A 24,850-nucleotide genomic window follows, 5' to 3' on the forward strand; every position below is an offset into this window, starting at 1 on the left:
TTGAACCACACACACACACACACACACACACACACACACACACACACACACACATACTGTTGAATGAAATGAATCTTAAATGTAAGTATTCTTCAGTGATGTGATTAAGTCTATGTAGTTTTCTTAAATATTAGGACATAAAGAGGATATTTTTTCCTTTTTAGTTTAGATGATTTGGCTCATCACTACTGTAATGTCAAAAGTTACAAAGTTACACAAACAATTGGATTGTAGATGGGATTTTACAAACAGATTGATCAAATATATTGCAACTTTTAGATGGTTAACACACAACTGGTGCTGATCGGGTTTCAACAGGAAACAACGAATGCCCTGACCTATTTTCTTTTTAGGTGCAACACTTAAATCGAGGATTTAACGTAGAATGATTAGAAAAATAAAAATGAACATTTAAACAAACATAGTGGAGCAAGAAGGGAAATTCGTTTTGGGGATAAACACAAAATTTGAGATATCGCCTAAGAGGTCTTGAGGTTATTTGGATATTAGATTTAACTTCATATGGGGATATTTTTAACCATGTTTTAAATTAATACAGGCCTCAACAGGAGTGATGGAGATGTGTGTACAGTTTTGCTGTGCTACTTATTACAAAAGAGAGAAATATTGGGCATGGATTAATTGTGCAAAACACAATCCTCAAGTTTAAATGACCAGAATTAAATTAAATTGCACCGATACGTTATAATACAATTTGAATATTAAACCTAAAGATCTTTAACCCTAACCCTTCCGAATTGATTGAATTGTGTTCAATAAAACAGTAGATGTTTTTAAAAAAAAAACAAGTAAAGAGAGAAATTATACCAAGGCTTTAGATACCGGGGAGTAAGAACAAATTTGTCTTTGTGATGAATGTACAACATTGTTTCTTATCAGCCACAGTTAGCAGGACTAATGAATAAACTACAATTAGATAAAATTAAGAGAATGAGCTAATTGTAAGATAATTGGGTTGCGAAGCTCTGGCCAAGGATCAGACTTTAATATCCCAAGAAGGTGAATTGGGTGAGAGTGAGCACCTATTCAGCCTTTATCCAGATAACCCTCCCTTCTCCTAAGGCGCCGTCTACCAGCAACCAGACGCATACCCTCCTCCACAGGCTCTCTGTCCCTAACTTTATGCCTCGTACAAGCAGGACTACAGGACATGACGGGGGCCCCACTGTACGGTGCTACAGCCAACCGAGAAGACAGTGGGGAGGGGCAACCGAGGCCGAGGTAAGATGAATGAGGGGCAGTTTAGACAAAGAAAATAATTGTTTCTGTTGTGGGCAGTCTGGAAATTGTTCCAGGGCACGCTCCTAATCACCTAAAGGCCAGAGGCCTCAGTCCAACACAGCTCGATGCCCTCATGATGTCCATCCACCACAAGCACCATACACACTATAATAGATGCCATAGTGGTGCCCAGATCCGATGGCTGATGGTAACCTGTTCCAGAACCTGAGGTTACTCTGACGATCAATGGAAGACATTACAGATGTATGCTGGACTCTGGTGCTATTCCACAGTGAACATGCCATCTGCCACCATCAAGGAATGCTGTGCCGGATTTTCGGGCCAATCAGAGGAGTGGCTGCTTTCTATCCACGCCCCACTCTGACAGCCAGCTGCTGCAAGCTGAAGTCCAGCAGACACAGACAGAGGCAGACGTCTGGTGGGAGAGAGTGGAAGACTAAGACCAACCTGATCTACATGAGACTGTTCACTGTTGGAGCTCCTGATTCAAGGTGTTACACCGGACTGAACATTGTACAATTAACTGTTTGTCTTCTCCTGAGGAGGACTATGATATCCTGTGGATTACGACTGGAGTTTGAATGGACACCCAACGTCTGTGACATCTTTGTGGGGAAAACAAGGCGTAGCAGATGCGCTACGAGAGACGTCGGCTCCTCACATCACCTTGATCATCCAAAGCAGAGGAGAAGCTGAGAACATGGGGTCAATCGTTAAGACAGGGGTTGATGCCACGGACTGGGAGCCCACTACAAATATTAAACTATTGCACACACATTTGAAGTAAACTCAAATCAGAGAAACACATGTGAAACCACACACTGACAATGGAAACACAACTCATGGTAGATTTCTTGACACATTTTGGACGAAAGGGGGAGCTTGATTGATGTGGGATTGATTCCAATTGCAACGGTGGTAATTGAATTGAAATGGTTAAATGGAACGGTCCAAATTTACCGTCCTTAGTACCCCGTAAGGGATAATAAGCAGTAGGGATAGAAAATAAATTGAAGGATTGCTGGATGCAGGCGTTTTGGAAAAGACGAGGTTCCCCTGGAATACCTTGATTAATTGGGTCCCTAGAACCAGAAGCCCGACTATCATACGGTGCACGATTTGAGTTTTAAGTTGTGGTGTCAACACACTATTAACGCCCCAAATTCTATGTTTAACACTATGTTTAATGCAATAGGCTCTGATGAGAGATGTTTCACCAGCATCAACCTGGCAGATGTTTTTTCTGTGTCCTAACTGACAAATTGTAACTGTTTTATCTGGGTGTTTATGAAAAGAACAGATTTGTGGTTTCTGTTCTGTTTCAAAAGGGGGTGTGTAGAACAGGTTAAAGAATTAAGATTTTGATGTAATATAGTGGCAAATTAGATAATATGGAAATATGGCACCCCACTTGTGTAAGGAACATAGCTAAAAAAACTAACTAAAACTAAAATAGACCAGTTAAAAATGGAACACGAGACTGTTGTGCGTACATCACATGGGATAAAAGGCGTTTTTATAGTCAAATATGTTGACACTCTCCTTTTAATTAACTCTGCCCCAGATGGATCCTTTACTAGAGCATTAAATAGACTAAGAGCCATGTCCTTTAAATAAGCTGAACACTCTGGCATAGACAATCCCATTAATAATTGGTTAAGTCAACATTTTGGACAATGAAAGGGTTTGATAATGTCACTGTTTTGTACTATAGTATAGCATAGTAGCCTTCACCCTTTGTGGATACTAGATCCCTGTATCAGACAATTATGTCTTTAATGCATCACAACTGCAGTAGATGCTAAAATGCCCCTGCCATACAAGATGGTTTTGTTACATGAAAGGATCCAATTGTTAGGGCTGTGGGAGAATGGAGGAGATGGATATTGTAAGAACCGACTTCAATGGACCTGAAGAAGACACCCCGTTAGGGTCAACGTCCCTGAATAGATAATCTGCTAACTGTTGCACACATCATATATAGTGGATGCACGCACGTAGGTGGTGTGATAGTTTTTGGGGCTAGGATGTATTTCTGTGTCTATTATACTCGGTTTAGATGTGATAGAGATTTCTTAGTATTTCTTGTGATGCATAGAAATTTCCACAACTGCTGCATACACCCTCTACACTGATATAGGTTCTAGTGTTTTTTAATGTTTAGAAATTTCCACGACTGCTGCATTCACCCAATACCCACTGATATAGATTTTTAGCGTTTAGATTAGTCGTTTCTTTTGATTTTTTGGTTTACATAATGAATTATGTAAAAAGGGGGATTGATAATCAAAAGTTTCTTTCTTTGTGCTAAGTTAGAAAATGTTGCCCTGTCCTGCTGAAGAATTCAAGTCAGAGACAGTCTGGCAGGATGGGGGTTCCTGTCTGGACTTGATTTAAGAGTCGGGACCCGCACGGACAAACAGAGGTTTCTCTGTGTGTATTGATAAGGGGATCGGTTTCTGTTCTGTCTAGGGAAGCAAGGTCAGCGGGTCAACCAGCAGATGTGTAAGATAAGGAGGGAGGTTCACACCACACCCCAACCAACACTCAACCATTGTTCTTTGTTTACGTTAGGCAAGGTGGTCTGCACATTGGATGTGACCGGATCCTTAGAGGCGGGGGGAGAAGGTTCATCCCCTACGCCAGCTTAGGGCCAATAGAAATCTTTTCTTTGTCTTTTGGGTTATAAAACATGTTCTTGCTGATGTTAGTTAGTGTGTGTTCTTCCGGCCTGCGGGCCGGTAGGATTGCTCCTGCCTTTGCAAACGCAGCGCTTATACTTGACCTGTGATCTGATGAATAAATCTACCAGAACGAGAGAAGTAGTTTGGCTGAATTCTTCCAGACGTCCCCATCCAGGCTTCCAATTTTTGAACACGAGCCTCTCTTTTGAAATTACTAACACTAGCCCTTCTCAGAGCACGACCACCGTTAGTGTGGCAGTGTGGGGCTGTTCGTCAACCCAGTGTATATGCACCAGCGGACACTCCCCTAACCCCACCCCATCGGTCCGCCCGCCGACAACAACTTCACCCCCGCCCCAGTATTTCAACGTGTTTATTAACCGGTCATGACCAGGATCAGTCTTGGATCTTTTGCTGTCTGCATCGTATATCTCCATATCCATTAAAGATCACATTCATTACCGTGACTGTGATGAAGGCATGCCTGGCTTGTGCTAAGCCATCTCATGCCAATAACAACATGTGTGTCTGTGCCAGAGATGGGGACTCGAGTTTGAGACTCGGACTCGAGTGCGACTTAACTCGCACACACAGTGACTTCAGACTTGACTTCAGACTCGACCTCGAGCTTTTAGACTCATGAACAATGTTTAATTTTAGGAAACATCTGATGAGCTCGCTATACCCCTCCCTCCGTTACCTGCCTACGTAACACGTATATTGACATACTATATTGCTGGTGGCGCACACGCGGACAACAATTTGTCGTCCAAGATGTCGAATGCACCAGCCGCTTCTGTGCCATTCGTCGTGAGCTTAGGGTTTAAAACCTTCCAATAAGACGGAAACAATAGAACCGCTCAATGCAAAATATGCGCCATTACAATAAAAGATTCTGACTCAACCACGTCAAATTTTATCAGGCATCTGAAAACCCACCCTGATAGGTGAGTAAACATGTTTAGCTAAGCAAGCATTGACCATCTACCGCAGGGGTGTCAAACTCAGTTCAGGTTTGGGCAAGATACTGCCGACTTCGACCGAACGTGGGCCACTGACGATCAGCGCTAACGGCTGACGGGGGGTGGGTCACTGGCGGTTCGGCCGACGGTTCGCTGACGTCGGGACGTATGCACTCCAGAGGCGGACCGTTTACTCTGCGATCTCCTTAAACTGTCTCTGCTCTGGTCACTGAAGCAAAACAATACGTGGACAATAAATATCGGAGCCAAGAGCAGCGAGTGAAGTCAACTACTGCTGCTAACACATCCCGTCAGACCAGGATTATTTATATATATCCATTAATGAACTTTTCTCCTCATGTTACCCTGGTAAGCGCTGTCATAACAGACGGTTGCGTCGATTCTTACTGTGCAAATCTACGTACTTCTGGTTTAGCGGCTACGCTTCGTATTTTCATTTTATGGGAAAAACCACAAAAAAAATTAACAGAGTAAAAAGTTGTTGGTATGGTTGAATGAATGGTTAAAATTAAAAGTATTTAATAAAGGAAAAGGTATTGTGCTAAAAAGAACATCTCAGCTGAGGAGCCGCTGGTCTCAACCAACAGGACACAGGGCAGTTGTATGACCATCCCTAGTGCCTGTCTGTTGCCTCCACCAGCGAACTTGAGAACAATGGCTGTCTACAAGTATTTATACAGATCAGTAGTCTCTACGGGAGTACGGGGTGAGGGGGTCCTTACTTTGGGCGTACATGGGTCCCTGTACGCCCAAAGCGAGAGCTGTTTTCGGGTGGTCGGCAGTAAGTCGTTTCCAGTGGGGGTTGGCCTTCGCCAGGGCTGTGCCTTATCACCAATCTTTTTTGTGGTTTTCATGGACAGGATATGGAGGCATAGTCGGGGGGAGGGTCTACAGTTCAGGGGGCTGCAGATTTCATCACTGTGGTCCTGATGGCATCCTCCGTCTGCGGCCTCCAACTCTCACTTGAGCGGTTCTCAGCTGATTGTGAAGCGGTTGGGATGAGGATTTGCACCTCCAAATCTGAGGCCATGGTTCTCAGCAGGGAACCGATGGATTGCCTCCTCCAGGTAGGGAATGTGTCCTTACCCCAAGTGAAGGAGTTCAAGTACCTCTGGGTCTTGTTCACGAGTGAAGGGAAGATGGAGTGTGAGTTTGGCCGAAGAATCGGAGCAGCAGGGGCGGTATTGCACTCACTTTACCGCACTGTTGTGACGAAAAGAGAGCCGAGCCGAAAGGCAAAGCTCTTGATCTACCGGTCAATCCTCATTCCTACCCTCACCTATGGTCATGAAGGATCGGTCATAACCGAAAGAACTAGGTCACGGGTACAAGCGGCCGAAATGGGTTTCCTCAGGAGATTGGCTGATGTCTCCCTTAGAGATAGGGTGAGAAGCTCAGCCATTCGCGAGGAGCTCGGAGAAGAGCCGCTGCTCCTTTGCATTGAAAGGAGCCAGTTGAGATGGTTTGGGCATCTGGTAAGGATGCCCCCTGGACGCCTCCCTTGGGAGGTGTTCCAGGCATGTCCAGCGGGGAAGAGGCCCCGGGGAAGACCCAGGACTAGGTGGAGAGATTATATCTCTGCATTGGCCTGGGAACGCCTTGGGATCCCCCAGTCAGAGCTGGCCCAGGAAAGGGAAGTTTGGGGTCCCCTGCTGGAGCTGTTGCCCTCGCGACCCGACCCGATCCTAGAGCGGTTGAAGATGGATGGAGGGATCTCAGTCAATATCGTTGTGGTGCTATCAAGTATTACATGAATGCATTTTGGTAGATTACATTGAATACAATCATAACTGTACATTGGTATTATTCTATTTGATTAGTTTCAAAATTACAGTGGTTTTACAACATTCCTATTACTTTATTGAATACATATCTCCAGAATCATGGCTGTATTTGGTGTACACTAAATGCATTTTATTTATAGTTCATTTATGAACCTGGTCATCAATTTCTTTTTTAATATCCTAGTATCAACGGAAATACACAGAGGTCAACAGTTCAGTTCTCCTGCTCCAAATTCCAAAATATTCTCAGAGCAGTGAATCTCCCTCGTCTTGTGGGAAATGGGGTGCCGTCCGTGTGACTCATTATTGTGCTTTGTAATCATAGCAACTACTGTGTCTCTCAGAGGCATTCTGGAAAGAATTTAAATGTGAGAAAGTTCTGTGCAATTGCATTGAAACCATGTTCCCTGCTGAGATAGCTCAAGGAGTAGGATCTGATTAAAAAAGGAATCAACGCTGAAATAGGTATAAGCCTCACTCTCCTCATAACACTGAAGTAGACTGCAAATCCAAATGGGAGTTGTGCCACAGTTGTGGGTGGGTGCTTAGGCCCCCACTGAGAGTAACATTTGAAATTTTAAGCACATGAATGTGGCTTTCACAGAAAAAAAGGAGAAGCAAACAGCCCTGTAAATGCTGTAATATTCTACTTGAAAGCAGATTGGGTAGTTACCAGTGATGATGGATTCATGCAGAGTTTCGAGGGACTCGGCTGGCTAACAGACTCATTCCCACTGTTTAATTATTAAGCCCATGAGTTCAGGAACCTCCACATGTTTCTGCACTTGACATATTTTATTTCATAGTAGTCATCGGGAGATAATTAATTATTTACAGTGCCAGTTCCCCACTGATTTTGCAGTGGTTTCTTTTGGTTGGCAGCTATAGATGATTGGTAAACCTTCTCTTGTTCTACTGCCAATGGATTTATCCTCACTCAGAGTAATCATACTGTGTATAAGCAGTACACTGTAAAAAAAAAAAACTGTTGAAAATACGGTGAAATATTGGCAGCTTTTGTTGGCAAAACTTCACCATATCAGACATTATGGGATGTTTTTTGAAATTGTAAATTTCCCAATTCATTTGTTTACAGATTGCATTAAAATCAATATACGGTAAAATACTGGCAGCTGTGGTTACCTTACCTACATTGAACTATACCACGGCATACATGTAATTAGCTTTGACAAAGATGATGTTTGAGTCACTGCATCCAGAGTTGTCAGGTGGGATGAAGTGTCAAACAGATAGGGATTTGTGTTCAGGAGACTGGAACTTTGGTCAGGTGTTATCCTAATTTCAGTTTGAGGATTCCCAAATCAATCTGGTATTGGGGGAACGGGCATGATCCACTGTACAGCCAGAAAAAAGATAACATAGAAACATTAACAATACTAACATTAACATCAATACCAATAATATAACTGTAAATGGCACTTGCACATATGGAAATTATTCCCACATAGTTCACACAAAACATAATTCAAAAAATTAAACTGAAGACATTAAAGACGGTTAAACAAAACAAATTTAAAAGAGGGGGGAACTGAGAATAGGATAACCTACATATATGATTTATGACAAGAAATAGCCATAATAGATAGGTATATATAATATAATAGGTATGTCTGGGTAGAACCCACGTTGGACTATGCAAAGTGTAGGTTTATGCAGTGCTCAACAATGGCAATACCTGCACACACTGTTTGAAGTGCTTACAGAAATAGAATAATATGAAGCCTTATGTTGTTAGCTTACAATACACTGAACTGTACAACAACTTACCACTATTTATCCTTGACAAAATTTGCATCAGATTATAAGATTATACTAGCAGGACAACAAAGAGGGTGATGAAGTCCACATCAAGTAAATCTAATTTTAGTGCTGTTCTTATCCTTATGTTTCTGTGATATATGGGCCATAAATGAAGAATTGCATCCACTCACATGACAACTCATGGTGCATCCTTCCACATGATGCTCCTTCAGATGAGTGATCAGCTGATTAGTGTCTAATCACACGTGATCACCTAATGCTGCACCAGACGGACGGGAGACATCTTCAAATCAATGGTTTTTTCAAAAGTATTTAATAAAGGAAAAGATGTTGTGCTAAAAAGAACATCTCCGCCGAGGAGCCACTGGTCTCTCCAAACAACAGGCCACAGCAGTCCTTTGACCATCCCTAGTGCCAACCCTAGTGCCCGTCTGTTGTCTCATACAATGCTCCGCCGTGGTGCCAGATAATGAGTCTCTCGGGTAATACTGGTTTTGTTCATATCACGGTGTATTGCTGTTCTTAGTACATAGTTCTTTAAAATGAACAGGTTTTCTTTACAAAGCACTGTAAACAATACAGTGCTGGTTGTTAAGTGTATAATATGTATCTCCATTGGCACCACAATGTTCTGTATATTTGACACCAACAAAATATCTTCTAAAAAGTAATTCATGTAAAAATCACAATATTGAAGGATTTCCATATCAGGAATCGTTTATTGCCATAATATGTCAGACATACATGGAATTTGACTTGGCGGTTGGTGCATAACGGCAGACAGTACAATAATGGACAGACAACGTAGTGCAGGAATAAGATAATGATATATGCTATGGTTATTAAGCTAAAGCTATGGGTTAGTAAGTTAAGAAATAAAAATAAAGATAAAGTGCACCAGCTAAAAGAAAGTGATGAGTGAAAGTGACAAAGTGTATGTACAGAGTGAGAGTCAGTCAGGGGGGGACCCGGGTTCGGTTGATGAGCCCGACTGCCGATGGGAAGAAACTGGGAGGTCCTAGTCCTGATGGACCTAGACTCCTCCCGGATGGAAGGGGAACAAACAGTTTATGTCCGGGGTGAGAGGGGTCCTTCAGAGTCCTGGAAGCGAACAAGTTCTGGAGAAACGGAAGATTGCAGCCAATCACCCTCTCTGCAGAGTGGATGACATGCTGCAGCCTGCCTTTGTCCTGTGGCTGCAGTGTACCACACGGTAATGGAGGAACATGGGACGGACTCGATGATGGCCGTGTAGTAGTGCACCATCATCGTCTTTGGCAGTTTGAATTTCTTCAGCTGCCTCAGGAAGAACATCCTCCTTCATCCTGGACCTTCTTGGTGATGGAGCTGATGTTCAGCTCCCACTTGAGGTCCTGGATGATGATGGAGCCCAGGAAATGGAAGGAGTCCACAGTGGTGACGGGGGAGTTACACAGGGTGAGGGGGGAAGGTGGGGCTCCGTACTTCCTGAAGTCCACAACCATCTCCACTGGCTTCAGGGCGTTAAGCTCCAGGTTGTTCTGGCTGAACCATGTCACCAGGTGGTCAGGCTCCCACCTGTAGGCAGACTCATCCCCACCAGAGATCAGACCAATGAGGGTGGTGTCATCCACAAACTTCAGGAGCTTGACAGGCTGGTGATTGGAGGTGCAGCCCTTGGGTGTACAGGGAGAAGAGCAGAAGGGGAAAGAATGCAGCCTTGGGGGGAACCGGTCCTAATGATCCGAGAGGCTGAGACATGGAAGTTGGACAGAAAGTCAGTGATCCACTTGCAGGTGGAGTCGGGTACGTGCAGCTGGGAGAGTTTGTCCTGCAGCAGAGACAGAATGATGGTGTTGAAGGCAGAGCTGAAGTCCACAAACAGGATCCTGGGCCTCTTGGGAACAGGGATGATTTTGGAGGCTTTGAAGCAGGCTGGAACGTGGCATGTCTCCAAGGAGGTGTTGAAGATGGCAGTGAACACCGGAGACAACTGTGTGGGGGGAGACTGAGTCCAGACCGGCTGCTTTGGGTGGGTTCTGTCTTTTAAAGAGCCAGTTAACGTCTCTCTCCAAAACAGAGGGTCGTTGGGGGAGGGGAGGGTAATGCAGAGGTGTGAGCCCCTGATGGGTGCGGCGAGGGAGGGGTGGTGGAGCTGTGTGGGATGGAGTCAGGAAATTGAGTTCTACAGCAGATTTGAATGTCATTCAGCTCGTCTGAAACTGAAGCAGAGTCACTTGCTGAGAACTGTTGTTGAAGTTTCTCAGAGTAGAGTCGTTTAGCTAGTCGTAGTTTTCTGAGTTCCGCTGTGAACCAGGGTTTGTCGTTGTTATAACTCACCCTGGTGCATGATTGTACACAGCTGTCCTCACAGAAGCCGATGTAAGAAGTTACAGCCTCTGTGAAGTCATCCAGATTGTCAGAAGCAGTCCTGAAAACATCCTAGTCTGTGCAGTCCAAACACGCCCGAAGATCCTCTAGCGCCTAAATGGTCAACTTCTTGGATTCCCTCACCACAGGCTTGCAGAGCTTTAGTTTCTGCCTGTATGTGTTGCGCCCTCAGTGCGCATGTATAACCAGTACACCAGCTTCACCACTAGGCGGCAGCAGCGCGATTCAAACGGTGGTGGGTTTATCTAAACCCGCTCCTGCGGAACCGGCTTAATCCGGTTCTCAGCAGGAGAAAGAATCAAGAGTTGGCGCTGTGGTGCTGATGATTGTGTTTTTATGTTTTACAGGTGAGCTGGTGTCCGTAATAATTAGATGTGTGTATGAAGCTAAAATAACAGGTTATGTGTCGTAGAATGTGAGTTTTGATGCGTTAGTGGGTTAAAAATAGGTTATATGAATGTTAGCTAACTAGCTTGTTTCAGAGGGGTTAGCTTCTATGCCATTTCCCTCGTTGGTCACGTGACCACAGAGGGGCTGTTGTTTACGTGGCTATTGAGTATATAGTTAGGCTTAATCCGGTTCTCAGCAGGAGAAAGCATCAACAGTTGGCGCTGTGGTGCTGATGATTGTGTTTTTATGTTTTACAGTCACCTGCATTTAATAAATAAAAAAGTGGATCAAGACCAATCCGACGTGCCATCTTTGAGGATGTTACATATGCGGGAATCAGGTGGACCAGGACGTGGTCGGAGTGTCCCAGCGCAGCACGAGGGACGGCGTGATAAGCCCTGCTTGCTGTACTGTAGCAGTGATCCAGCGTGTTCTCCTCTCTGGTCGGGCATTTTATAAACTTTGTTTAAACTTCATGGCTGAGGTTTCCTTTGTTAAAGTCCACGAGGACAATAACCAAGGAGTCCGGGTTGGTCCGCTCCACACTGGCCGGAGAGTGTCTGCTGTGCCTCCTGTATGTTGCCTGCCGGCGACATGTATACACCGACCAGGATGAATTAAGCAAATTCACAGGGGAGTAGAATGGTTTGCAGTTGATAAAAAAAAAAATCCAGAGCAGGAGAACAGTGTTGTAGGATCACTGTTACGTCGTTGCACCAGTTGTTGTTGAGGTAGAAGCAGATTCCTCCACCCCTTTGAGTTGGAAATAACTCAGGTCCACGGATGTTCAAGAGCCCTCTCTGGTGAAAGAGCTCTGGGAATCACAACAGGAAAAACAATAAAAAACAAAGAACACTAAAACAACGTGGCAGCAGAGTTGTATTACGGTGCATTTCCCTTTTGATTACAATTTTAGGTACAAATAACGTGATCAAATGTATTTATTACAAGATACGAATCCCCAACTAACTTCCTCGGCTAACATATATATTTACGGTGTTTCACTGTCAAATAAACTGAATTTAACAGTCTGTTACTGTCGGGTTTTCAGTTTTTCACCATACATTTTACTGACTTTTGCATTTTTGTTTTACTGCATTTTCAGAATTGGTGTGAATATTATAGAAAGACATATAAAAGTAGGTGCTACTCCTAAGCCCCTCACCCATCGGCTGGACTTCCGCGAGGCAGCACCCCTTAAATGGTTTTTCATATTTTTAACGGTGGTTTTAACAAAGTGGGCAGCAGTAAACATAAAATGAGTTTGACACCCCAGCATTAGATAGTCGGCGAACATTCAGCATGCTCTGGTTCATCTATTTTTCTTCCATTCAGATCTACTGACTATGGCTCCACGTATGAGAGGATGAACGACAAAGTCGGATCCAAGACTGTCCTGAGTTACCTGTACGTCTGTCCAACTAACAAGAGAAAGGTGAGACGTTGTGAGTGGTTCATCTTCCAGAATCTGTCCGCCTTCTCTCGATTATTGATATATAGTATATGCTTTGTTTATCTTGCTTAAAATGCTTATATGCTTATAAATGTTTATAAATCTGTAAACACTTGTGTTACCTTCAAAAGAGAACTAGGCCTCTATTAAATCAGTTTTATAAACGAGAAAGATTGTTGGTTATGTTTCCCCTATATGTATAGACCCTTTTAAAATATTCTAATAAGTCTCTTTTGTGAGTGACTTATTGTTTGAATGTTCTTTATGCAAACTGAAAATGTCATACTCTATGTAACTTTGCACATCATGATGCATCCAAGCTAAAATAATTGGATATACTATAGTTATGTGGTACTTATGTTCTTTAGCAGACGTACTGTTGTTGCGGTCGCCCGTTAATCAGGGCCTGAGCCAACTATTTGGTTTTCAAAGAAATATTTTTCTGCCACAATAATTGCACTTTTGAGGGCTTTATCATATTAAAAAAAAATTGATATTCTTGGGGTTGCGCAATTAGGGGATTAAAAGAAGTGCTCTCTAGCGCCCCCGTAAGTGCTTCCTTTTGGGGGAAATTTTGCTCCCTTTTACCAATTGACTTGAACCTTTGCACACAGGTGCTCTTGGATGTGCTCAACAAAAAAGTCAATCATGGTATGCAAATGCGCCTGCCCATTTGTCCCGCCATTTTGAATATTGAGACGCTTGGTCTGATTCTTACGAAATCTCCAGCAAAATGATTATTGGCTCAATGCCATCAAATTTTATTGAAATAATGTTAGTATCTCAATTTTCATTAAAGTTATGGACCAATGAAATTTGTAAGGGGTGTGGCCTTCAAAGGAAAGACCTTATACCTTAATACCAAAAGTATAAGGCCTGTCTTCACCAAATCTTTAGGACATGTTCACATTGAGTCCTCGAACATCCCCAAATGTTTTCAGAATATTTGAACATTAGAGGTGCTATAGTGATTCTCTATATTTTTGCTTGTCTTTTACAATTGCAAACGAACTCCTCCGAGTTTAAATCAACTCAATTTCAAAATCAGGCAAGTTGATCCTGACACTTGTGGGGTCAAAAGTTATAAAAAATAAAGTGAATACATAAAATAAATAAAAGTTTTCACAAAACTACCAGGGCGTGAGGTTGCGTCCATTTTGGACAATTTTTGACGATTTTCTTCCAAATGTAAAATGTTATAACTCCAAGGAACATTGATATTTCTGGCTAGAAATTTTTATTCATGATGCTTGTGTAGGCCTATAAGTATTCCCATGCAGTGATTTTCAAAAAAGTATAGCGCCACCTTATGGCTTAGGGCTATGCAAAATTTCAACAGTTTGATGTCTATCTCCTAGCCCTTTAATCTGATTGACTTCAAATCTGAAAATAAGCCTTAAGACTGTGGTGATGGGTCACTAAATATTGGGAGTTTTTGACAAACTTTGTTGCCGTGACAACACCATCTTCGCATGAAAGTTCAAGCACATCTTTTGAGCCTTGGCAAACTCAAAAACTCTTGAAAAGCTCTTTGAGTGTCTTAGGTGATGACCTTTACAGACCTGATGTGGAGTTTTGGATCAAAAGTGGAAAATTGCCTCCATAGCGCCCCCCTTTCAACAAAGCAGCGCCGGCACCTTGTTTGACCTACAAGTATGGTGATTTTTGAACAAATGTATTACAGGGAGACTTAAAAAAGTCTCTGGGGACTATGCTGTAAAACAAGCAGGAAGTCAGTTATAATTGTTTTGGTGTGAATATTTCCTCTGTTTTTGCAATTCCTAGCCCCCTGGAAGTTTTTGACGAAGCAGCGCCGGCACCCTGTTTGACATACAAGTACGGTTATTTTTGAACAAATGTATTACAGGGAGACTTAAAAAAGTTTCTATAAAACAAACAGGAAGTTAGTTATAATAGTTTTGGTGTGAATATTTCCTCTATTTTTGCACTTCACATTTATTGCATCAAAAACTATATTGACAATAAACGTTATTTAATTGACTACAAAAACAAAAAACATTAACATTTAAACAAACATAACATTTAAGAAAGAATAGCTAAATAACTGCAAATAGTCCCCACAGATCACACTCTCTCTCCTCACGGAATGGAGTGATCCAACCTATTTTAGTGACGTTTTGATTATGTAATTGGATCAGAACCGATGGCCTCGTCGTTAGCTCTAAGCCTGCCATGCCGTAGACCCGGGTTTGAGTCCTGTAAGTTTTTTTTTTTTTTTCAACCGCGTGTCCGGCTGATATAACAAAGGAATCCATTTTACTCTCCTTGGTGAGGTTAATGATTGACTTTCACACTTTAGAGGTTCACTAATATCTTACTAAGGCTCTTACGGTTGTATATATAATTTATACAGAATACAGAAATGGATCAAAGTGAGCCTGGTTGAGGCACTTAAATTAGTTTTTCTTTCCTATTTTTGACCCGCGTGTCTGGCTGACCGCTGCCCCCCCGACATGCAAGGAGAGGCGAAGGCCCTTTCATCGCTGCTCGCAGCTTTAATTTTGCTTGTTCTATTTTGGGCCATGTTGTGGGGCTCCATTTTCAAACTCAAGCGCTAAACAAGTGTACAGACCCTGATTCCATTGCTCCAATTTCATGGATTTAATTCCCCTTTCATCAAAAGAAAACATAATAAGTCTTATAGCTCATCAATTAGTAAAGAGTCAATATAACAAATTATTATTATTGAGATAACACTGCCTATCACTAATATTACTTTCACTGATTATCTGGAACTATGTACTGCATTTCCCTCCTCAAAAGGTAATTGAGCATGCAGTTGTGTGAAAAGGTTACTCTGTAAGAGACGGGTTGGAAAATTTCAACCTATGAGTTTATGTATGGTGCAGTTGACTTGTGGGCAGGATGAACGTATAAATTCATGGCATTGTTTCCTTCCTGCATAGTTTAATAATAATATAATAATAATGCATAATTTATTGAAACAGCAAAAAGAATGGAATTTGAAGCTATTTAAAGAGCCAGAATAAAAAAAACTAATGAGCATTGTCAGCTGCTGGCCATCTGCCAGAGTATTTAGTCTGCCCAAGAGTTTTGTCAGTTACATTTTGTGTACTTATTTTTCTAACATTCTAAGAATTTCGTTAACTGATCACTGCGTCAGCATTTTCTACCGTCTGCCTAAATCTTTTAATTTTATTCATGAACCCTAACCTACCTCACCTTCCCAGTTTGAAGCATTCGATTCTGTCTTAAATGTAGGCTCTAAACCCCCTGAGCTGTGATTCACAACTCAGTTTCAGTAAGTGTGATGCGCCTTGTGTCGGGAGCTCTGCTGGTCTGGTGCTCCAAGCAACAATGTGATGGACAGGTGGAATTGTAGGCAGATGAGGCCACAGTGCTGTAAGAAGCTCAGTTACAGCATTAGTCTGGTCCGCATCGGTAGACGTTTGTTTCCATATCAATATGTGTACAGTAGCAGTCATGAAAAGGTGTGGTAACAATATTCTTTAGTGGTTGCTAAAATACACAGAAAAAGTATAGTTTTGTTGGTCATGGTCAGCCAAAGACATATCTGATATTGGGGCAGGATGTCATGATCACTGGAGGAAAAGTTCAGCTTGAATCTTCCTCCAGTGATCATGCTGTGAGAATAAACTGTAGATGTTTTTTTTGTTCACATTGATAATGTTCATTTTTGTGGCATACCTTTTAAGAGAAGTACTCTTGCTAGTTCCTAGCTCTTACTTTTGCTAAGAAAGCATTGATTATCAGATTAAGGAAGAAAAGAAAAGTGAGTGTCCAAAAAAAAGATAAATGCTTACACTCAGGGACTTGCGTCCTAGAATTGTGTCTACCATGACCAGTATTGTTTCCAGTATTGCAGCTTTCAGCAGGGCTACATGGATGAGCAACCACATCAGTGTTTGCATCAATACACGTTAATAGGAGTCATCTTATTGAACTATAGTCACTTAAACAGAAAATGTTTATTTGAAGATACAGCATGCAAATCTTTTAGAGGTGTAAATGTATTATTGACAATAGCTGCCAAATTTAGCCACAGTTTTCCTAGTTAAATTATCTTACTTCAAACATGTAAACTATACACTCATAATAACGGATATCCACTATAACAGGGTTTCCTAACCTTTTTGACCTTGGGCCCAACAATACAAAGTTGCACGGGGCCCGTTCAAATATTTGGATTAACTAATTAATATCATTCTAGGTTGGATTTGTATTCAATGACTTAATAAAATAACAAAAAAACACAGTGATCATCACAAGGACAACTATTTATTATCTGTAAACACTACCCAACAATTATTATAATAACTTTTATAAAAATGTAATAAATAAATATGGAGTAATAAAATACATTCAAAATAATACGTTTAAAACGTTTAAATAAAGTGCAAATGAAAAAATAGCCATATAATTTTATAATTAATTTGATTAAAGCTTCAGCAGTAAATATATTTTGGCACCACAGAAGCAGCCGTTCCTCTTCAAATCTTCTTCACATGACAACATGTGTTTGTCTGATGCACACATCCACAGCGGCAGCAGAACCAACTCCTCCGCTATAGTGAGAGGTTTCTTGCATTGTTCTACACGTCTGGCTAGGAGGCAGCTGGCTTTCAAGTCAGATTTAGATTTGCCAGTCAGTGAGATGACGGACTTCTTCTGCATCTGTAGCCCATTTCTTTCTTTAAAGAAATTCCACCTGCTTTCCCATGAGCGTTGGATCTTTGGTTTCCATATGACGCTTTAATTTGGACGCCTTCAATGCTTTGTTGGAGAGCGTTCACACCAAAGGCCAAGCAAATTTTCGATGTAGTTGTAGTTATTTTGCTTCATTCCCGTCCCGCTTTATGCGTGCCTGAAAAGGCTTATCTCTGTTAGACAGTTATAATAATTTCCGCTATCCACCATGAAAATAAAAATCATCATCATCAATCATCAACATCATCCGTCGCCGCACACAGCGTGAATTTCACCGACTCCTCAGGAAATGTGCTTCTAGCGCTGCTTCAGGCTGACCAGCAGCCGGTTTGATGACCTGTTGTGTCGCCTCGGTGCCAGTGTCTCTCGGTTAGACACCAAATGACTTGAAAGTATGAATGAAAGTGTGTTCACGCTGTGGCAGCAGGACGGCGGTGATGACGAGCAGAGCATCTCAACGCTGATTGGCTTTTGAAAAAAACAGCGTCGGGCAAATTTTTCGCCCTATTGAAATATTTTAACAGCAGCCCCATACGGCCCACGGGTAGAAATTTAAAGTTTTTTGCAACCCTCTTGGTGGCCCTTACGGCCCAATCGGTGGCCGCGGCCCTATGGTTAAGAATCACTGCAAGCCTGTAATAATAATAATCTTTTTATTATTTGTTTATTTCTCAAGCAGTTTTCCCTCTAAGTATATGTTTTACTTCAATTGGACAGGGCAGACTGTGGCGCAGTGCAGGGTGGTCTTTCAAGGGCTTTGTGTAGTTTGAAAACTAGGAAAGAGATATACTGTCACAATTTAAGCAGTAGTAGTACCCAAACTACAATAACTGAATAGAAAGGGAAAAGCCAGGAATCAGGAAGGTATATAACAGGAGTAACCCCATAAAACCAGGAGGCACCATAGTTAGTTAGTAAAACAAATGATCAAACCCAGAAAATGCATTATCAATCCTGTCTGTGAGGGTGGCTTTGCCCACAACTGCTTTCCCCATTAACCTTCCTTTTTTGTTAGGAGAATATGACTAACTAACAGTCTACCATAACGGGTCCTGGTGCACAGAGTCTACCATGACGGGGCATGGTGCACACAGGATACCAAAATATCATGAATGTAAATAACAACATCAGCAACATTATAGTTTCATTAAATTATTAAACCAAACTATATTTTATAAAGCCGCACCTAGTGTGATCACTAAGTGATCAAAACACAGAGCCAAGAAATGGTAATGATCTCTTAACTTGAATGGTTGATCTCTGGCTCTGCCTGAGCCGACTTCTCCTTTGCACCATATCTCTGATCTAATTATTTTGCTTTTGCCATCTTGTCGGTGAATGACAGTGTGCTTGTTTAATGGCTACATTCTTTTTTTTTGTCTCCTTGCATCCAAGTGGCCTTATTTAGCGGTGGTTTGCCGAAATGAAAAGCAGTCTGGGTGCCTAATTAATCCGTGTGAGAGATCATTCTTTCCACGACAATAAAGAAATCACTTCATGTTCACTGCGATAATTCTGGAAACATACAAGGAATTTTGTCTCTTACACTGTTGGAAAAATCAGGTGGAAGGAAACTGTGACCTTTACAATGTCACATTATAGATTTGAATGATAGCAATGACATTTCGCGTGTGGACCTTAAAAAATGATGGCTCATTCTTCTTTGCTCTATGTCGACGTTTTTTCCTTGAGCTTGGCGTGCACTTAGTCCTTGTACGGCTTCACAGAATGGCCGGTAGATGGTCTCCATTTAAAAATAAAGAGATGCACATCGAAGAAGCAAAGAAGTGAAAGGATGATAGATGTGTGTGATTAATTCTTGATCCATGGGAGCTCAATTGATCTGGCATGACATGATTCATGTACTGGTCGGTGTCCTTTTCCTTCCATTCCCGATCCACACTTCCTCTGACCTCATGATCCAACCAGCTTCTATCTATGTGCTCCAGCTTATGCTTAGCTAAACATCAGACTGATAAAACGCAGCAGCAACTTCTATCAACTATGTGTTGTTACCCTTCTTACTTCCCCGCTTATTCTCCTACACAGAGTGCTTGCTTTCAGGGATATCTTAGTTACCCCCTGCTAATTCTATCGGGTACTGTCATTTTGGAAGTAACTCATGATTTTCTCAGGGAAATTTCTTTTAGTAGAAATTGGCCAGTATTCATCCCTTTGCATTGCCTTTAATTTGGTTGTGGGTTCTATCTAATCTCAGAGGTGACAGAGACCGGATTGTTTTGGAATATGCCTACAGTTTGGAAACTGTTTTCTAACATCCACGGTGGTAAAGAAAGTAGATAGATATAAACGGTTTTAATCCCGAGGGGAAAATTTGTGTGCCGCAGTAGCAATAGAGTAATTTGAGAATTAAATGAAAGAAAAGAGAGAAAGAAGTGCAGAAAAATAGTACAAGGAAGTAGAAAAGGAATGAAAATTCAGTTATGTACAGGGGAGTGAAATAGGTATAAAATAAAATTTGAAAATTAAAACAGTACTGCAATGGTTATTGATATCAAATGAAAACAAATGTGAAATGTTTATTCATATTTAATTAAGAAAGAAGTTCAACTAAACAAGGATTTAGCCAGAGGTGATTTGTTCTACAGTCCCATTGAGTTAGCAGGAAGGTTTTCCTGTATCAGTCCTTGTGACCACGGAGCTGGATCCTGTTGGAGAAAGTGCTCCACTGTCCCTGCTGCAGGTGGTGAAAAGGGTGGTATGCATTATCCAATATGGAGAATATTTGTTTCAGTGTCCTCCTCCCCACCACCTGTTCGGGATGTACCTGTTCCTATTCGTAGCCAATATCATTGTTCGAAATGAATGTGACAATACATTCTTCCCAGTATTAATCCATGAAGTTGTGAGCCTTTGTTAATCAAGGCTTGAGAAAAAATGATCCAAAAGCATTGCAATTGAATGATACCGATTTATGGTTAGTACAGAAAGGGGGTATGAGTATAAGGCTTGAATGCAAAAGGTATTATCAAATAGACATTATTAACATACACTTCTTAAAAACGTTTTTATTCTTTTGTCACTAAAACCTGTGACATTTAACTGTAAATAAGACCTTGCAAAATGAAATATCTAATTAACAATACAACAACGATTTTATAAAATGATTCCTGCTTAAATACCTCTGACAAGCTCCCAAGACACAGGCAGAAGTCAGGGGGGCTTGGCATTGCACAGTGACCGGTAAAGAAAGAAAAATTTGTTCAGGGAGGTGCAATGAGAAATACAGGTTGTTAGGTGTTGCCGTTTTACTGGCGCTTAACAAAAAACAATCGATCTAAATCACCACCAGGGAGGGAGTGTAGTTAAAGCTCTGGGTAGACAGCTACGGTTTCTGTCAGTGACAAATATGCTGCTGTTTTGCAATTCAAATTTTGATGAGAGAAAATACGACCATTAAAATCCCTTATGGAGGAAAACTTTTAAGCCGTAGCAGTCCATATTTTAAATAGATAATGGAAGAAATGATTAGGTGTTATGTAAAGGGCTTGTGACAAACACACAGAGAAATCTTACCCAAGTCTGTGGTTTCTCTATAGTTAGTAAAGTGACTCAACTCCCATTGACAGTATTTCCATGTTTTTAGCCAAAATGATATACCTCCACACTGCTAGAGCCGCCTCTCTCTACTTTGTCCTCATCCACCTGGACCTTTCTGCTGCATTTGACATAGTAAACCACCACGTTCTCGTCTCTTCAGGAACTTTGTGTCACAGTCTCTGCTCTCTCCCTTCTCTCGTCCTACCTTGAGGGCCGCACCTACCGGGTAACCTGGAGAGGATCTGTGTCAGAACCTTGTCCTCTTACTACTGGAGTTCCCCAGGGCTCCGTCCTGGGTCCCCTCCTCTTCTCTATCTACAGCAACTCTCTCGGCTCCATCATTTGCTCGCATGGTTTCTCCTACCACAGCTATGCCAATGACACCCAACTAATTCTCTCCTTCCCCCACTCGGACACTCAGGTGGCGGCACGGATCTCTGCCTGTTTGACTGACATCTCTCAGTGGATGTCCGCTCACCATCTGAGAATCAACCCCGACAAGACTGAACTACTTCTCTTTCCGGGGAAAGACTACCCAGGACTTGACGGTTAACTTTGGCAATTCCGTGTTAACGCTGTCTTTGACTGCTAGGAACCTCGGTGTGACACTTGACAGCCAACTCTCTCTGGCTCTGAACATTACTGCGATAACACGATCCTCTAGATACACGCTCAAAAACATCAATAGAATTCGTCCCATTCTCACTCAGAAGGCGGCACAGGTACTGATTCAGGCTCTTGTCATCTCCCGCCTTGACAATTGTAACTATCTCATGGCAGGTCTCCCTGCTACCGCCATTTGACCACTGCAGCTCATTCAGAACTCAACAGCTCCACTGGTCTTTATTCTCCCACACTACTCCACTTCTCTGATATTTTTACTGGTTATGGGGGCTGCCTCCATCCACTTCAAAACATTGGTGCTCACGTACCATATTATGAATGGATCAGGTCCAGTCTACGTCCAGGACATGGTTAAACCTTACATGCCAACCTGCTTGTTCCTCCATCACTGAGAGCAAAACTCAACAAGATCACAACTCTTTGTTTTCCTGGCTCTGAAATGGTGGAACGAGCTCTCTCAGGGATGCAGAGAGCCTTTACATCTTTGCGTAAACTAAAGACGCACCTCTTCAGACTTTACCTTGAGTAAAACGTTAACAAATTGTAGCACTTAAATTGCACTTGTAATGGCACTTATCTATAACAAGTTGTAAATTGGCTATTTGATACCTCCAAACTCTTCCGAGTTTGTATCCCTATGGTTAAAATGTACTTATTGTAAGTCGCTTTGTATAAAAGCGTCAGCTAAATGACATCTAATGTAATGTGATGTAATATTTTCATCCAGAATAACATTGTATATGACATAGTATATAGAGATAGCCAAAAACAAGAAACCTAAATTTGAGAACATGACTTAAACGGAATAATAACGCTGCTTGGTTTGAGCTAGATGTGTAAATAATTATCTTTGTTCAATGTATCTTAATGGTTCAGAAATATTCCAACCATGAAATTAAGGATTCTACAACTGTAGTGTTGTTGAATTTGAAATTCTAATTTTATTGGAAAGAGAAATTTTAAGAAATGACACACTAAAGAAGAAAGTAACAAACTATGAATATAGTAATTCATGCATGGCTAAATCTTGTTTGTTCTCCATTTTTCATACAAAGGATGTTCACTGTTCTTCATTGTCACTTCCAGGGTTGGACTCAAATTAAGTTGGATACGTCTTTGGATATGATATATTTGTGGTTGTCAGCAAAGAATAAGCCTGATGAGACTTTCTGCTGCCTTAAACCTCCTTATCATCTCCCTATCTTTTCGCCTATTTACTGAAACTCTCCCTTTAATAATTTCCTTTCCATGTTGATGAATTTGTAACTATTTGCACACTCTCTTTTCTCAGATCATGGTGTTGACTGATCCAGAGTTTGAGAGCAGTGTGCTCATCAGCTCTGACGAGGGAGCCAGTTACCAGAAGTACCGCCTCACGTTCTACGTCCTCAGCCTTCTTTTTCACCCCACTGAAGAGGATTGGGCCTTAGCCTACAGTCATGACCAAAAGGTGAGTGTGTCCTCTTGTCTGCCCTCGCCACACTTGTCAGCACATGATTTACCTTAAGCTTAGAGCTCCTTGGTTCTACTTGGTCGACAGTACCTAATCAGTACGGCCTGGAGCCGCACTTATTTCTACAGCTAACTAATATATAATGATGTATTAGCATGTTTTATTTTGGGATTTCAGATTTTTTTAGCGTTTCCATTCTAAGAACACAAAACATTACGCAACAGAACCAGACCTTCGCTTTTTAATTTATTATTTTTATGTTATTCATAACCCTAAACCTTTAAGAAAATTGTATTATTATTTACAAATATGGTTTGTTTAACTGTCAAACATTTGCAAGAAGTTTTAGGAAAAATAGTATTTCTGTTGAAAGGATTTATAAGCCTCGGCATTATATGGCACGGGCTCGGTCTGTTAAGACCAGAGACTCCTTCGCCACTGCTTTGGCTTCAGAAGTAAAAGGTATTTACTTACTTTTACTCTTTTTTATTAAATATATTATATTTAGTGAATGTTTTTTTGTTGAGCGGATCATGAATCAGAATCCATTTATTGTCATATGTTACACTTAGAGGAACTTGACTTGGTAAATTGGTAAATTGGAATAAAACAAGATAAAGTAAAGAAAATGAAAAAAAAACACTGTGCAAAATGTATCTGGGATGGGGTCTTGGGTCAACGGGGGACTGGGACTTGGTTCATGAGAACAACCCTTCTCATCGGATAGCAGCTGCTTTCCTCCTCTCACATCTGGCTCTAAACCTTATTTCTAAACATATTGGGTTCAGTCACAAAAAGAAAAACAGTCACAAGAATTAAACTTTACTTTGCGCTCCTCTCCTTTACTCCAGCTCTAAAACTCAGCATTAACATTCTACTTTGCTGCAATTCCAAACTCCAAGAGGAACTATTAAGACAGCCAGGGTTAAGAAGTTATAATTCCTGTGACGTCTGCATAGGAATAGTTAGGAGAGGTGCTGTCGACCTACAACCTTTCATAATCCTAATGAAAAACAGCCCTCAGCGGCTTCAATTATCCATAAAATTGATACAACAATAAGGTGTGCCTTACCCGCCCATGAAATAGACCCACAGGATCAATGATGGCAACAGCTATTGATCTTGCTGATTAAATACATTTTAGTCATGAAGGCAGGACATTCATCAAGCAGCAGAGAACCACTTCAAGGAGGTAGAGGTGGCTTAGACTCTGATTCTGCCACTCACCATTGACAAAGTAGTCACGGTGTGTGCAGCGAATGAAGAGTACATCTATTATGAGCATGTGACTAATACGGCTATAATTTGCATCCTCAATCATGGACCTTTTTGCACCCAAATGCAAATTTCTAGACCCATTTCTTCCATGAAAGTGTTATTCACATACTGTGACCACCCCCTGGGGCTGTTGTTACAAATAAAGCACATGTTTGTCATCTAGTTAGTTAAAAGAGATCCACACAGATCTTATCATAACCATTGAGCCAGCAGCGAGGAGCTTTAATACGCTCATTTTCAGCGTGTAAGCAGCTAACAGTTTTCAGACTATAGGTCACTCTGAATGAATCAGCTGTGCTTTGTTGCTTAGGTTTAGTGTGGCCCTGAGGACTGGGAGGGGAAACTGTTTAGTGGGACTTCAGAATGCATGTCGGGACAAATAGCCTGCAGTCAATAATTGGTTGTACTTCTTGATTCTCTTTTATAACCTTCACAGCTTTCCCCTCCTTTGGCAAATTGAGGTATTTTTAGAATCAAAACTCTTGGTGACCTTTAAAGACTCTCATGTCGTGATC

General features: G+C 41.5%; 1 protein-coding gene across 2 annotated transcripts in view; it reads left to right on the top strand.

Moving 5' to 3' along the window:
- sorcs3a (sortilin related VPS10 domain containing receptor 3a) overlaps window positions 1-24,850 on the top strand; it is a 196,700-nt gene that overhangs the window by 104,662 nt on the left and 67,188 nt on the right. For both annotated transcript variants that reach the window (XM_037472426.2, XM_037472427.2), the window contains exons 3-4: window positions 12,592-12,691; window positions 22,896-23,054. In XM_037472426.2, the coding sequence (XP_037328323.1) occupies window positions 12,592-12,691; window positions 22,896-23,054 (259 nt within the window). The remainder of the gene's footprint in view (window positions 1-12,591; window positions 12,692-22,895; window positions 23,055-24,850) is intronic.

This window comes from Pungitius pungitius, chromosome 9, assembly GCF_949316345.1.
Source record: "Pungitius pungitius chromosome 9, fPunPun2.1, whole genome shotgun sequence".
In the NCBI taxonomy this organism is placed as follows: Eukaryota; Metazoa; Chordata; class Actinopteri; order Perciformes; family Gasterosteidae; genus Pungitius; species Pungitius pungitius.